General features: G+C 34.0%; 2 protein-coding genes across 2 annotated transcripts; both read right to left on the reverse strand.

Annotated features, from left to right (window-relative positions):
- Positions 1–596: 596 nt before the first annotated feature.
- LOC123717112 (juvenile hormone acid O-methyltransferase-like) lies at positions 597–4,576 on the reverse strand. Its single transcript, XM_045672933.1, has 4 exons — positions 4,195–4,576; positions 1,780–1,951; positions 1,069–1,177; positions 597–840 (listed from the first exon to the last, which is right to left on the reverse strand). The coding sequence occupies exons 1-4, from the start codon at positions 4,548–4,550 to the stop codon at positions 665–667; spliced, it is 813 nt and encodes a 270-aa protein (XP_045528889.1). The 5' UTR covers positions 4,551–4,576; the 3' UTR covers positions 597–664.
- A 2,484-nt stretch (positions 4,577–7,060) lies between these two features.
- LOC123717113 (juvenile hormone acid O-methyltransferase-like) lies at positions 7,061–11,320 on the reverse strand. Its single transcript, XM_045672934.1, has 4 exons — positions 10,914–11,320; positions 7,933–8,104; positions 7,419–7,527; positions 7,061–7,299 (listed from the first exon to the last, which is right to left on the reverse strand). Exons 1-4 carry the CDS (start codon positions 11,267–11,269, stop codon positions 7,124–7,126), a joined length of 813 nt encoding a protein of 270 aa, XP_045528890.1. The 5' UTR covers positions 11,270–11,320; the 3' UTR covers positions 7,061–7,123.
- Positions 11,321–14,993: the final 3,673 nt, after the last annotated feature.

Here is a 14,993-nt window from a genome sequence, read left to right on the forward strand (position 1 = left end):
TTAAGGTAAAATTATTGTAAAATTCAAGATTCAATTTAGTTTGATACAACCTCAGTTCAATGAAGACGAAAGAGTGCTCATGTAATAAGAAAATATATAATTATTACATTATTACTATATCAGTATACGTGAATTGTATAATCCAATTTGTGTATGGAGGGTCAATTTTAAATCAAACTTCACGTCGATATAACTGAAGACACCAACTAGTTAATTATAATTAAATATATCTTTATCAAAAATATATTATAAATCTATGAATTTTTCCTTCAGTAAGCCTAGCCTATATTTCTTTATTATATGGTGCACGCCTCACGCGCACCTGTAGTGGGTGACTCCGATATGATTATTTGTGTGATTTGACATTTAATTTATGAAAGATGGCTACGGCAGGTAAAGACTAAGTGTGCCGCGTCGGTATAAAAGTTCCGCCTTTTTGGCTTAATGAACCTGCACTTCGGTTCTTACAACCCAATGGTCAATTTGCGATGGCAAGCGTTACCAAAACAGGTCATAGATTTATTTTACTTCGCCTGGACGCTGTACGAAAACCATTGCAAGCACCGTATGTGGGCCCTTGCAGAGTGAAAAATATATATGTTTATATTTTATATTTCAATTTCAGAACAATTAATGTTGCTTAAAAATACGTATTCAGACATTATTACTTTTTTTCAGCATATAAAACGAGTAATTGCACGTTAAGGAAATAATCATTAGTAGATTTTTTGAAATTGTACTTTTTGGTGTCAAACATCTGCATTTCTTGGCTCAAGTCCATAAAAAAATCGTCATATAACTCATCCGGGATCTTGAAAGGCACCACAGCCATTAGTGCATCTGAAAATAATTGTACATTTATTTATTGAAATTTTCTCAAAGACTCAAAGGAGATAAGTATAACTTGTAGATTTTTTACTTTACGGTTGGGTGTTTTATAATATTGCATAAATTGTTATTATCATAAATAATGTTTTAGTTTGATCTATTTTTATTTGAACCTAGAGAGAAACTTAGGCCAAATAGTTATAGTGTGTGCTTCTTTTCCCATTCGACAACAAAACTTACCTTTTATATTCTCTTGTTTTTCATAGTCGTGAACTATTACCTTGTGTTCTAATTTTTTTATAGCAAATCCAATTTTGTCTAATAATTGTTGCATTTCTTTAAGGGAATCCTGAAAAGTGTATGTTTTTAATTAAACACAGTTATTTAAAGCTTGTAAATTGCCTTGGTGTATTTACATTTTAGTACCAATTAATTGGTAGCTAAAAACTGGCGATTCTTTCTTTAAAGTCAGAGTACCCAGGTACGTTTATGACGTACGGGTGTATGGACCACGCTTAAACATTATACCAGATCTTACTTTTACCTTTACAGCTAAATAGAGATAAAGATTTTATTACGTGTATATTACTACATGCAACTCTTATCATTGAGATAATAGTCGAGCAGAGAAGAGAACTACTTGCCTATTAGAAAGAACAAAATGATCACGAAGCATATACATAAATTTACGACGACTTAAAAATTTGTAGTGCTAATGTTTTTTTAATGGCACAGGACACCAATAGTAGGTACAAAGTGTTTCTTTATCTAATGTAATGAATTGGGAACAAATTAATCCAATCACCCACAATCGCTTTAACATGACGGCCTATCTAGCAAAAACCAACAATCGAAATGAACACGGCTACAATAATTTTGTTCTTTAATATTAAGAATTAATAAATCATTTACCTCTGCAAAGTAAATTAAATAATTTATACATAAACATACTTGGCTGTCATGATATGGAGATGTGTATCTTTCAACGTCAATGACCCATTGCTTCCATTTTTCGGTTTTAGCAAGGTTCCTGTACGCATCGAAAAGTGAAAATTTTTCTACGACAATCGCGAAACAACTTCCTTGGTCCTTGATGATATCGTATATGTTCTGGAACGTAGTTCTGTAAAATAAATATACCTAAATTGATGTATCTGCCGAAAAGGCTTTAATGAGTATAACTTTAGAAGGCGTCGAGTCACTGTCGACGGTTCTCCATACCCACTTTGTGCAAAGCGATCACTGCAATCTTATTTTCTTTAACACCATTCCATATTGTAATTTTTTATAGAACAGGGGGCAAACGGGTACGAGGCTCACCTGATGTTAAGTGAGATGGACACTCTCAATGCCAGAGGGCTCGCGAGTGTGTTGCCGGCCTTTAAAGAATTAAGAAGAAAATACTTCAGTGGGCAGCTGGTTCCACACAGCGGTGGTGTGCAGCAAAAATCGTTTTGAAGAACGCTCAGGTGGAACGGCGGAGGTCGAGGTGATACGGGTGGAATTTTGCATTCTGCCTCGATGTCGGATGATGAAACTCAGCTGCAGGTGTTAATTATTTTTGAGAGATAATTTAGTCTTTCCCTCCAAATGACCGCGAAACTGAACATCGTTCGATATGTCAACACCTAGTATTCCGATGCTGGCTGTGGCTATAAGAAGAATGTCTTCGAAAATCGGAGTAGCAAATGTTTTTTTTGTGGAAAACCCGCATATGTCTTCTTGGGGTTAAATTGGAATAGGTTTAGTCTAACCCAGTACGAGACTCCACGTAGTAGAATTTCGACTTCAGACACAAGTTTTTCGGGTACTCATCGACAACTGCTCGAGAAATACCTGCCCGGCCAGTGAAAAGTGTATCTCCAGTGCTGTCATCCGCATAGCAATGAATGTTGCTAAGTTGCAACATATTATGTTTTGTTATGCAGAAGATACAGGATCGTGGATAGAACACTGCCTTGTGGGACCCCAGCGATCACGGGTTTAAGGTCGAAACATGCTCTGTCGATGACGATCTTGATTTTCCGATCGGCTAGAAAGCTGAAGATCCAGTCGCATAATTTCTCGGAAAGCCCGTAGGCTGGAAGCTTTGAGAGCAGTGCTCTGTGCCACACCTGATTGAAGGCTTTTGCTAGGTCCAAACTACTAACTCAGGAGCACAATTGGAGGATAATATCCAGTCCGCTCGACTTATGAATGTCCAAGGTAGATAATGCTTTGCGGACAGCACGTTGCCAGAATGAGATTTCCGGAATAGAAGGAAGACTCACACCGCGAAATGGTCGGTGGTCCCTCGGTCATCCATAGTCGAGTTGGACGCGAAGAGGCAGCCCAAGAGGTCGGCCTTCTTCTTCGCGGTGTGGGCCAGCCAGTCATCTTCCCTATGCAGTGATGGTATGGTGGGCTGACAAAAAATCCTTTGGACAGCTTTGGCGAGAGATCAAAAGGCTTGAGTCTCCAAAGGGTTGGGCCACTCTCTCGCCAAATCTGGTAATGCGCTCTGACTTTGCCTCAGCGATTTCCCGTTTGATGGACTTGGAGGCTGAGTTAAATGGTTTTTTTATGTTCTCTGGTTTTGGAATCACGAGATATCACCGCCTCCGCCCATCCCTTAAAGCATTACGAACGATAAATCCAGGGCTGTGACTTGCCACCGATAGGAAGTCTCAGCCGGATAATAAGGCCGGCTTCGCAGTTTCTAGATAATAGTTCACCGCGTTGAGGGCAGAATTGAGCAATATAATAAGGTAACTTTTAATTAAAAAAAAATAGAACGTAATTGTTAAATATCGTCTTTTTATTTTATTTCTATGCACTTTTAACTTACAAATTAAATTAAGGTATTTCCTATGTCGTTAAAATAAGGTATAACTTTGATGACAATAATTTTTATTAATAAAAATGAATGTAATAAATTATTATTGAATGACTGATTATAACGTGTGTTTATCGCACACAAGAAAAAAAGTCATTTCTAAATTAATCATTTCTTATTATATATAAATTCCCAACCTATCTATATTCCAATAGATTTATTTTTATATTCAAATCATTTAAATCTGTCAAGGGCCCATGACCCCTAAAATCTTATTTGAAAACCTAAAATAGAAATTATTTATATTGATTGAAAATGTTAATGTTGTATTAATTAATATATATATATATATATTATTTATTTTAATAAACATAATAAAAACCAAGTTACGGGTTAGAGTGCTTTGAGAGGACCGTGAGCCTACACGCCCTAAAAATCAAATACGTGTCAGGCACAGAAAGGTAACAACTTAGGTATAAAATTTAAAAGATCTATAGATACTGTGATAAAGGTATATATACATTAAAATTTATAATTGCGATGTAACTTACTCTTGTCGACGACACCAGTTTAAGGCATAAAAGGAAGTGGCATGATGGAAATGTTCCCTTAGCTGAACGGGTATCTCTCCCTCTATGTTAAGGGTAGTAAAATTAACGCGTTCCGAAGCATAGTGTTCATTTGCAAATCGTATCATATCTTCATTTATGTCACAGCCTGTCATGGTCTTGCAATTCGGAATCAATTCTTTAAACAGTTTTGATGTCATACTCCCATCGGCACAACCAATGTCTAGGATCGTTGAGTCCTTTTTCCAATTTATCATATTCTTATATTCTTCAAGATACTTAATTGTATAAGTCTTCTGTAGAGAATTTGATTTATTATATAATTTGACGTTAAACATTGTTGGTACGTGCTTTTCGGCAAATTTCTGATAGCGTTTGTGCAGCGGTCTCCTGAGCGCAGTCCTCTCACTGACCGCTGAGTACGGGTTAGATGTTATCGTCAGAATAAAGGCGTATTCACACTAACCTGAACATTGAAATTGCACTTGCAAGCCTTCTGGCAATGTTAGTGTCCATGGGCGGTGTGTATGGTAAGAGGCTCACCTGAAGTTCAGTGACTATCACTCAACATCAGGTGAGCCTCTCACCAGAACCAAAATCGGACGTGCCAACTTGACTTGAAATTACTTGAATATCGCCCCGGCAGCAGGAGTCTGGGCTTATCACACGATTCCACAGTACCACAATATTTTAAATAACAATTTTTAAACCGAAAACTGTGTTTTGAGAAATTGTGCATCGAAATCGATTCAATCATGTTTTGTCCCAAAATAACAAGAGCGCACACGAAATCAGAAGCTATTGTGGTAAATGTTTTGACACCTACAGCGATGAAAGAATTAAAAGACGATCATGACACGTGCAGTTGTATTACAATACTAACCGACGCTTCAAACCACGGTAACACGAAAATATACCATATTGTAGTGCACCTTTTCTCAACGCAAGTAAAAAAATTAGATTTCCAAGATCAACCTGGTGAAACTTGTCTTTATGTTATTTTTCTTATTTTAAGTATTTTAATTTGGTATTTATCTCAATAATTAAACATATCAATAATTAACTTGTGACCCTTCCAGTGTTTTTGTGCATCGTTATCCATATGTACCTACACTCTGCCATTGTGTTAGCGCGGCTAGCGCTGCGGGTAAGAGTGAGAGAGGAGACGCGCGCCTACCGCTGCCGTATCCATGAGAGAAAGGGAAGCTAAAGAGACTGGCGCCGTGCTACGTCTTAACACTTTTAACACTTTGTTGAACTTGACTTGATTCAATCATCCTCGACGTATAAATGAAAATTAGTTGAAAGACGGAAAGTTAAGGAGTTATAAATAGCAAAAAAAGAGGAGACGGAGAGTGTAGCTAACAATAAATTAAAAGCCAATAATAATAAAAATAGCCAAACACAGATTAGGGTAAAAAACCGCCTTCACCGGGGAAGGGGAGGACCTTTACTTCTTACTTCGCTCACTCCAGTGAGCTTCCGTACTGCCCTTCAGGCGATTGACCACCCCGCGACGGCACAAGCCGAGGTTCGAGTCTCACAGGAGACGCCCTTGCGCTAGCCGCGGGATAAAACGCCATTCTGGCCGAGCTACGCTCGCCAAAACAGCCCGAGCTGAGCTGTAAAGGCCCTTAAGGCCAACAGCGAGATTCCATTCAAAAAAAATAATTCGGAGAGTACGCCACGTTGCGGTTTACGCTCCAATAAGAAGTTATTACTTCTAAAAAATGCTACATAAATTAGATCTAGAATCTAGAATTTGTGAGATGTAATTACATACTATAAAAAGTCCAAGTAATAACTTCTAACGGGTTCTAACTTACAAAAAGTTTTGTTGTTTAAATAGTGATTGGGAAGAGGCCAATTTGTAAGCGACTAAATTATTTAAAAGTTGCACCTTATCTATAAGAGTTGAAAACGCAATAATACCTATATTGCTCGGGAATAACGTTACATTATCAAAGTATGATCCGGCAGTTCTTAAGAAAATTCATTAATATATAAAAGCCTTTCATGTTAATAATATTAATAATATTAGTATAGATTTATAATAATATCTTTCATTTCCCACCAACGCTACAGTGTGTTGTGCAAAGGTTAAAAATGTCAGCTATAACATTTAATTTATACTTCCAATTATATTTGATTACTTAAGCGTTGAATTAGTGTTTGATATTTAGGCTATCATGTTAATTAATAATTGTGAAAATGACATAAGGCAATAAAATGACAATAAATATATCGAAACAATATATTTAGTAAATCAGATACACACTTTTATTAAAATTAAATAAAACATATTGTGGATTACAAAACAATTTAAAATTTAAAGAAAACGCTTTTTTAACGGATTGAAATTGCGAATTATTATAAACTTATAATTATTTTACATAATTTTAAATTATTCCCAATGTATTATTGCTGCTATGTAAGCTTCAATCAGTTAAAAAAGCGTTTTCTTTAAATTTGTAAAAGTTATGTTAATAAAAGATAATACAATATAAAATTTAATTTAGTGTGATACAACGTTAGTTCATGGAAGTATCATCAGGCAAAAATTTACCTGATTAAACTTTATTAATTGTTGGCCTAATGAACCCGCGCTTTGGTTCTTATAACCCAATGGTCAATTTTACTACCCAAACATTACCAAAACAGGTCGTAGATTATTTCTATTTCGTGTCACGGCTGAGGCATACAATTTTCGTCATCAAAGACTTACAGATACTTACTTGCTTCACATGTTTTACTTCACCAGGACGATGTACGAAATCCAGTGGAAACATCGTATGTCGCTCCTTGCAGAGTGAAAAATATATATGTTTGTCAATAATTGTATTTTAAATATCAAGGTTACATTTGAATTTTAGAACAATTAATGATGCTCAAAACACGTATTCAGACATTATTACTTTTTTTCAAAATATAAAACGAGTATTTGCACGTTAAGGACAGAGTCGTTAGTAGATTTTTTTAAATTGTACTTTTTAGTGTCAAACATCTGCATTTCTTGGCTTAAGTCTATAAAAAAGTCGTCATATAACTCATCCGGGATCTTGAAAGGCACTACAGCCATTATACCACCTGAAAATATTTGTACATTTATTTATTTGAATTTTCCGAAAGACATTGAATAAATTTTTCTTATCATAATAATATTAAAGATTGATATAAATTATGAATTGATATAAATGAATAATTACCTTTTAAATTCTCTTGATTTTCGTAGTCGTGAAATATTATCTTGTGTTCTAATTTTGTTGTAGTAAATCCAATTTTGCCTAATAATTGTTCCATTTCTTTAAGGGAATTCTGAAAAGAGTATGTTAATTAAACACAGTTATTTAAAGCTTATACATTGCGTTGGTGTATTTACATTTGAATACCAATTAATCGGTAGATAATTAAACAGGCGATTCTAACTGTAAGCCCCTTTAGTGACTTACGGGTGGGTGTATAGACCACGCTTAATCATTATTCCGAATCTTTCTTTTACCTTTAAAGCTAAATAGAGATAAAGATTGTATTATGTATATATTACTACAAGTATGCGTGCAACTCTCTCGTGCACTTATAGTACACCATCTATGTCGAGCAGAGAAGAAAACGGACTCGCATATTAGAAACAAAACAAATGATCACGAAACATTGTTTATTAAAAAAATTTATGAAGGAATAATACGTCTTTGCTAGCGTGAATAAAATTATTTTACATACATGACTGTCATGGTAAGGAGATATATATCTTTCTACGTCAATAACCCATGGCTTCCATTTTTCGGCTTCAGCAAGGGTCCTGTATGCATCGTATAATGATACTTTTTCGGTGACAATCGCGAAACAACTTCCATGGTCCCTAAGGATATCGTATGTGTTCTGGAACGCAGTTCTGTAAAATCAACATAAAAAATTGGATGTATCCGGCGAAAAAGTTTAGATAAATATAATTTTAGTCACCGTCGTATTTATTATGCGGTTTCCTAACATTGAATAACAATGGAAAACATATTTTTGACTTTACTTTAAATCCATTTTTAATAAAAACATAATAATGTTTAGTACACTGGATACGGTTAATATGTTGCTGAATAAGATTTTTATTACGTTATTACGAACAAAGTTATACAACTTTATTTTATCTCATTTATGGCGCCAAAATTGGAATAACTATATATCATATAGAAAATATAGCTTGACTAAAGAATTACCTTAGAAAACTATGAGAACTACTTGATATAAACATTTTTTAATGCTTCTTTACACCCGATAGTATATTTTTATCAGCTTCTATATTTTGTGGCGCTATTAGAATAGATTTGATGTGAGTGACTAAATACTTTATTGAAATCTATATTATGATTATTTTAATATGATAATTAAATACTTTACACATATATACATTGACAATTCAACCTTTTGGTATATATTATATTTAATAAATATATCTATTATGTGACAAGCTATACTATTACGTAATTAGCTGTATATTTTTACATAGCGTAACTTTTGAGTAGCTACATACTTTTACGTAATATGTAACATTTTGCTACGCTACCCTATGGTTTCTATGGATACTGTTTACTTCCGTAACGGTATCCATAGAAACCGTATTTGTCCGGAATAAAAACTTGAGCACTAAATACAACAATTTTGTTATATTCATACATTTTTCCTCTCTGTATAAACCTTCCTTTGAGTCGATGGAATAAAGTTGGTCGAGCCGTCTTCGAGTATGCTCTTAGTAACATAATTCGCAATTCATTTTCATTTATTAAGAATTAATCTACAGAAATAAAAGGAATTTAATAAAAACATGCCCAAATATGCAGTCATAGGATAACTGTTACCTATTCTATCAGGGTTTCAGAAATCCAACAAGGCGACAATTTATAAAATTCTTTACAAGAATTGTATTTAAAATGGCAACACAAGTCTCAATATCAAACTAATAAAAAATCAATTAAAGATCAAAAAAGATGATATTACGATGGAATACATAAATAGAAATGTATAGATGTTTTTAAAGACATAGAAAAGAAGAAAAGAAAATTTTGACAGCTGTTAGTAACCAGCTTGCCGTGCCCCTTTGTATAAGCAAGACCGCCTTACACTTCATCGTTTTCTTGTTATTAAAAAGTTGTGGACTTATTAAATGTCTGTATTCCTATCGGATTTTTTGTATTCTGCTTTGAATATATGTGTCATAATAAGATGTGCTTAAAACCGAAGATCCAAGTTCGACCAGTCATCACAAGTACCATCCGTGCGCGAGTGTAACAAATAGCCGACGACCCCCTCGCCATGTAGGCAAAGAGAAAGCCCGACGCATGGAAGCAACTACAAGCAATGACTTTTAAGCAAGCATGACGGTGACCATGAACTGCGAAGTTCATTGGGCAAATAAAAAAAATTGATATATTCTGTGGGCGGATCTGCAACTAAACGGATCGAGGAACATTACTCTTTAACCTTTTCATATATAATATATTAGATATTCCATCACTGGCTATATCGTTACTTTTTTGTGATATATAATTTAGTTTAGCTCTAGGATTACGATATACAAATATACAAATTGTATGGCAATACATCTGTTATATATCAAATACTGATTTTATCGTATTGACATAATATGCGAATATTTGAGAAAAGTGTCGATAAGCCTCAGTTAAGTTTAGTTAAAGCATAATAACTAAATGCCTTAAGGTTTAATTACACTTCAAAACTATTAAGCAATAAATAAGAATGAAAAGATAATGATTAGACGCAAAAGTTTATACATAATATCTACTATATCAAAAAAATATACTAAACTTTTCTAAAATTGTCTGTAAATCTTTGTGCGCATTTAACACTCGCTCGTGGCATGGCACGCCTTGAAACCAAAAAGTCGACTGTGTGCCAGGCACAGAAGGCAAATCACTTATCACAACAGATACTGAAGTTAATTTATATATTTATTTATTTATGCTCAATCATACTTTAAAAAAAAGCAGGTTACGTAAATTATTAGGCAACGGCCGATTTCTTCCAGGCAACCCTAATAAAAAGAATTAAAAAAAACACCTACAGAGGGTAAAGTATAAGAAGTGCATAATTAATTAACAAACTAAAAATAACATGTAACTATAAATAAAATAAAATCGAAAGAAAATTTATAAACAAAAATGTAAAAGCTAATCCAAAGGTTAATCGACTCACAATTAATAAATAAGTAAGCTAATTACGAGGCAGAAGAATAATGAGCAAAAAGAAGATTTTTAAATAAATTCAAAGACTAAGGTCGTTTGATGTCAATCGGTAAGAAATATGATTTCATGACTAAAAAGGTACAGTAGTACATACTTGACAACAGTGTGTCATACTCGTTGCATATCAATTAAATTCTTTGGTAATGTTTTAAGAACGCATCCTGTTGGACCCGCTAGTAACGTGTGACGGCGCGGCGGTTGTTGAGGGATGATCTCATGTTAATTGCTTTATAAAAATTTAACCATAAAATGCACTAAAAATAAATAAGAATGATAATTTTGTATTGATAAAACGCGAATTAGTTCATTTATGTACATGTGTAATATGTACATAAATTGTAAGGTCCTAAATTCGAACTGGATAAATATTATGCTTGAGAAAACATATATATAAGAGCGGTGATGGCTACTAGGTTACTAGCGACTACTAATTGCGATGTAACTTACTCTTGACGAGGACACCAGTTAAAAGCAAAAAAGGAAGTGGCATGATGGAAACGTTCCCTTAGGTGATCCGGCAGCTCTCCCTCTATGTTAAGGGTAGTGAAATTAACACGTTCCGAAGCATAGTGTTCATTTGCGAATCGTATCATATCTTCGCTTATGTCACAGCCTGTCATGGTCTTGCAGTTTGGAATTAATTCTTTGAATATTTTTGATGTCAAACTGCCATCGCCACAACCAATGTCTAGGATCGTTGAGTCCATTTTCCAATTGATTATATTCTTATATTCTTCTAGATACTTTATTGCATTAGTCTTCGATAGAGCATTTGATTTATTATACAATTTGGCGTTAAACATTTTTCGTGCGTTCTTTTCGGATAATTTCTGATAGCGTCTGCGCAGCGGTCAGGTAGTAAGGTACGATGCTATCGTCAGAGTAAAGGCGAATTCACATTAAAGCGGAATGGGATGATTAATGCATAGCTCGAAAATGATAAATTTAATTTATACTGTAATGCATTGTGTACTGTTGAGACGATAGGAAAAACTATAGAAATTCACAAATATATCAAAGATCACGTTAAGCGTTCTGTAGCTGGATCTGGGTATCCATAGTTGTTCTTCTCACAGTTCAAAATCTATTTGCATTTAGTTTTTATATAAATTATATTATTGTTTGGTTTAACTTCTTTTTATTATCTCTTGCGATATACTAAACATTTCTAAAATTGTTTGCCTTTAAGTGCTTGTCACAATTAAAATTGGATTTTATTTTCTTGTACCAATATATGTGTCAAGCGTTGGCAAGCTTTTATAAATAAATAAACTCAACTTGTTAATAAATGATTAATATGTACCGGCAATGCACTTGCGAGGCTTCTGAAATCTAAGTCCATGTGCGGCGGACAGTATTGCTCTACATCAGGTGAGCATCTTCCCCGATTGCCACCTATTCTTAAAAAAGTGTCTGCAATATATTATCTTTGGTCTGGGCATGCCAAAAACAATAAGAAAAAGTTAGAAGTTGCTCCCCTGCATTTGTACTGTTTTCTGTGATGTAAAGTACGAAGCGTTTGCGTTTTGGGCACCACGCACAAAGAATAATACTGAAACGCTTTAAGTAAAATTGGAAATTAAAGTTTGATGTTGTCTGGTGTGTTAAGAATGAATCTACTATTCAGAATAAATATAATTGGTTTTACATTTTTGTCATTACATCTGATATCTTCATTTTGTGCTTGTGCCCTTGCTTATGCTTTGCAATTAATTAAATATTTTATTTATAGGCACAGATATGAACATTCTACAGCGCGACCAAAAATGAAAATAATTAGATCTACGTAACTATTTATAATAATTATAGTTACATTACATTATTAAGCTTTGCTCTTTTATAGTTTCTATAGTATGTTTGTATATTTAATTATGTCATGTTTGTGCAGATGTTTCTTTATGTTACTTTTTCCTTACTTTAATTGTTTTAATTTGGTATTAATCACAATCGCGGTGCATATGGATAACTTGACTTGTGACCTAAGATAAAAACGTTTTGAGCTTGAATGTTTTGAATGATTGAAGTTTCTTTGTGCATTTTAAGCTATTCTACTTAAAACAATATCGTAAGCGCAGACGGACGCGCGCGGCGCGCGGATTGAATATATATTGTAATTTTTTTTTTTGAATTTTCTTCTTTTCTCATATACGTTATTATTATTATCTCGAATCAGTAGTACCACAGTATGTTCGAAATATACCATAATTACTTCAAATCATAACGATGCTTTTAAATTAGTTGAACTTTTCCACGTCTGTTGTTTATAGAATAAAATATTTAATTGGCAAAAAATAAGTAATAATAATCATATCAAAACTATAATCTAAAGATCCATGGGTCCATTTGATGGTATAGTAAAACTAATTAAATATTCATTTTTCAATTTTCGCGGAGAACGAACTCACTAAATCTATGGTTGGAGATTGCAGTTATGTAAACTATCTTAACTACGAATGTAAAGGACATAGAATATTAAAGTAAAGAAACGAAACCATAAATAATAAAAAAATTAAACATAAAATTAACACATTGGATATATCCACAAAAAGTTTCACTGATAAAAATAAGAAGCAAAATAAAGCATGACAACAGAACGTTATCTTACGTAAGTAGACAAAACAACACAACATTTTTAAATCAGGAGAGCGGCAAATATACTCGTACATATAACAAAGAAGAAAGATACAAGGCTTAGGACATTAATACTTGTTTTAACCTATTCTTAAATGAAGCGAGTATGAATTAGAGTGCGAAAAAAGGTCGATATTAGTCCCAGAATCCAAAGTAGAACACATTCTGTGAAGTGGCTCGCGGAACCGAAAGTTGGTTCTGGGAGTCGGAAGGTTAAAGGTCCTGTGCGAGCGTAGAGATCTGGCAGGAGCATTGAATGTTATGAGTTCGAGAAGATATGAACAATTTATGTACGCATATTTTTCTTTCGATTTGTCTTCAAAAGGTCAGGTGCCACGCGTTATGAAAGCTTAATTATTAATTAAGCCTACCGTATGTTAGCTTTGTACTATGTACTTATCTAGGATTTATTTGGAGTCAAGAAGCACCCCAAGATCCCTTACAGATCACACACGTTCAAAGGCATGGTATCCAAGGGTGAAGTTGGCCGTGATTGAATTATGTGTTTTCCTTGTGAACACGATATGCTAACACTTACTAAGTTTTAAGAATAATTTGTTTATTTTGCAGTAGTCATCTAGCCTATCGAGATCTTCCTGAATTCCGTGGAAATTCCACGTCGGAAAGTGTAACTACCTTTTTATATAACTTTGAATCGTCTGCGTAAAGCAAGTGATTGCAGTGCATAAAACATTTAGATATGTCATTAATAAATAAGGAAAAGAGCAACGGCCCAAGGCGTCGGTGAACTAATCTTTCCAGGAACTTAGGGATTGCAGAAAGTATTGAAATCGGTCGGTAATTTTCGACACCACTCCTTTCGCCACCCTTTAAGATAGGCGTTATATAGGATAATTTCCAGCAATCACAAAAAGTGCCATTGGACATACACTTATTGACTATAATCTGCAAGAGGACACATAATGTGTCTACTTGAGCTTGCTTGGTACTGGTCTAATTTGATCTGGACCAGGACCTTTATTTGGTTCAAGCGAATATAAGTCTTTGCTGATTTCATCTTTATCCGAATGTAAATTATGTATCTGACTCGATTGGATATCGATTTCCAATTAACTGTCTAGAGATTCAATTAACTCTCTGATTTAACTACTTTACTGCGATATCTATAATTGATTCTGACGGTCTAGGAATGAAGGGTTTTTAAAATCTAGATGACGAACAGTACAATTTAAGTAAATAAATAACTTTTTCTTCGGTTTTTTTATAGGTAAAGCAGTGGGTTTACAAAATGAAGAACGAACACAAAAGTTTGCTGTGGGTATATAAGTCGAGCGATGCTTGCAAACTCTTTATTTTCGCTGAGATAATGAAAAGGCAATTGAATGGCAGAAGTTGTGTTATCGAATAGGTATTTTTATCGAAATGAGGTTTTAATAACACAAATATTATTACATCGATTTTTATTTTATTTTATCAATAATAATTTATGTGTTGGCGTATGGTGAAGGTGGCGATGCCGAATCGAAGGTAGCCACGATAAATTGAAAATATAAAATTAATCAGCTTTTTCAGTATATTTTTGTATCCTACCCGCACTCGCAGATATAGATAGCTTAACAATAATTTTTATTGATCTTCTTTCTAACTACTGTTAGCTTCTAATATTAATTTAATTAAATTCTAAACATTTTTATGAAACATATTCTTAAGAATCTTGCTACAAGTGCGCATGTGCAATAGTTACTCATTTGACTCGTTCGGTTGTTTACGAGTTGTTACGAATTGACTCGACCATTTTCCCGAAGTGGGATGGTCGAGTCGGAGGAGGGAGTTGTGATTATAAAAGAGGTTGTGACACATGCGCACGGGCCTTTTTTTCTTCGTACAAGATTGAAGTTATACAGTTCACGTAAAATCAGTGAAGTAAATTATAGT

The sequence above is a fragment of the Pieris brassicae genome, chromosome 12, assembly GCF_905147105.1.
Source record: "Pieris brassicae chromosome 12, ilPieBrab1.1, whole genome shotgun sequence".
Lineage (NCBI taxonomy): Eukaryota > Metazoa > Arthropoda > Insecta > Lepidoptera > Pieridae > Pieris > Pieris brassicae.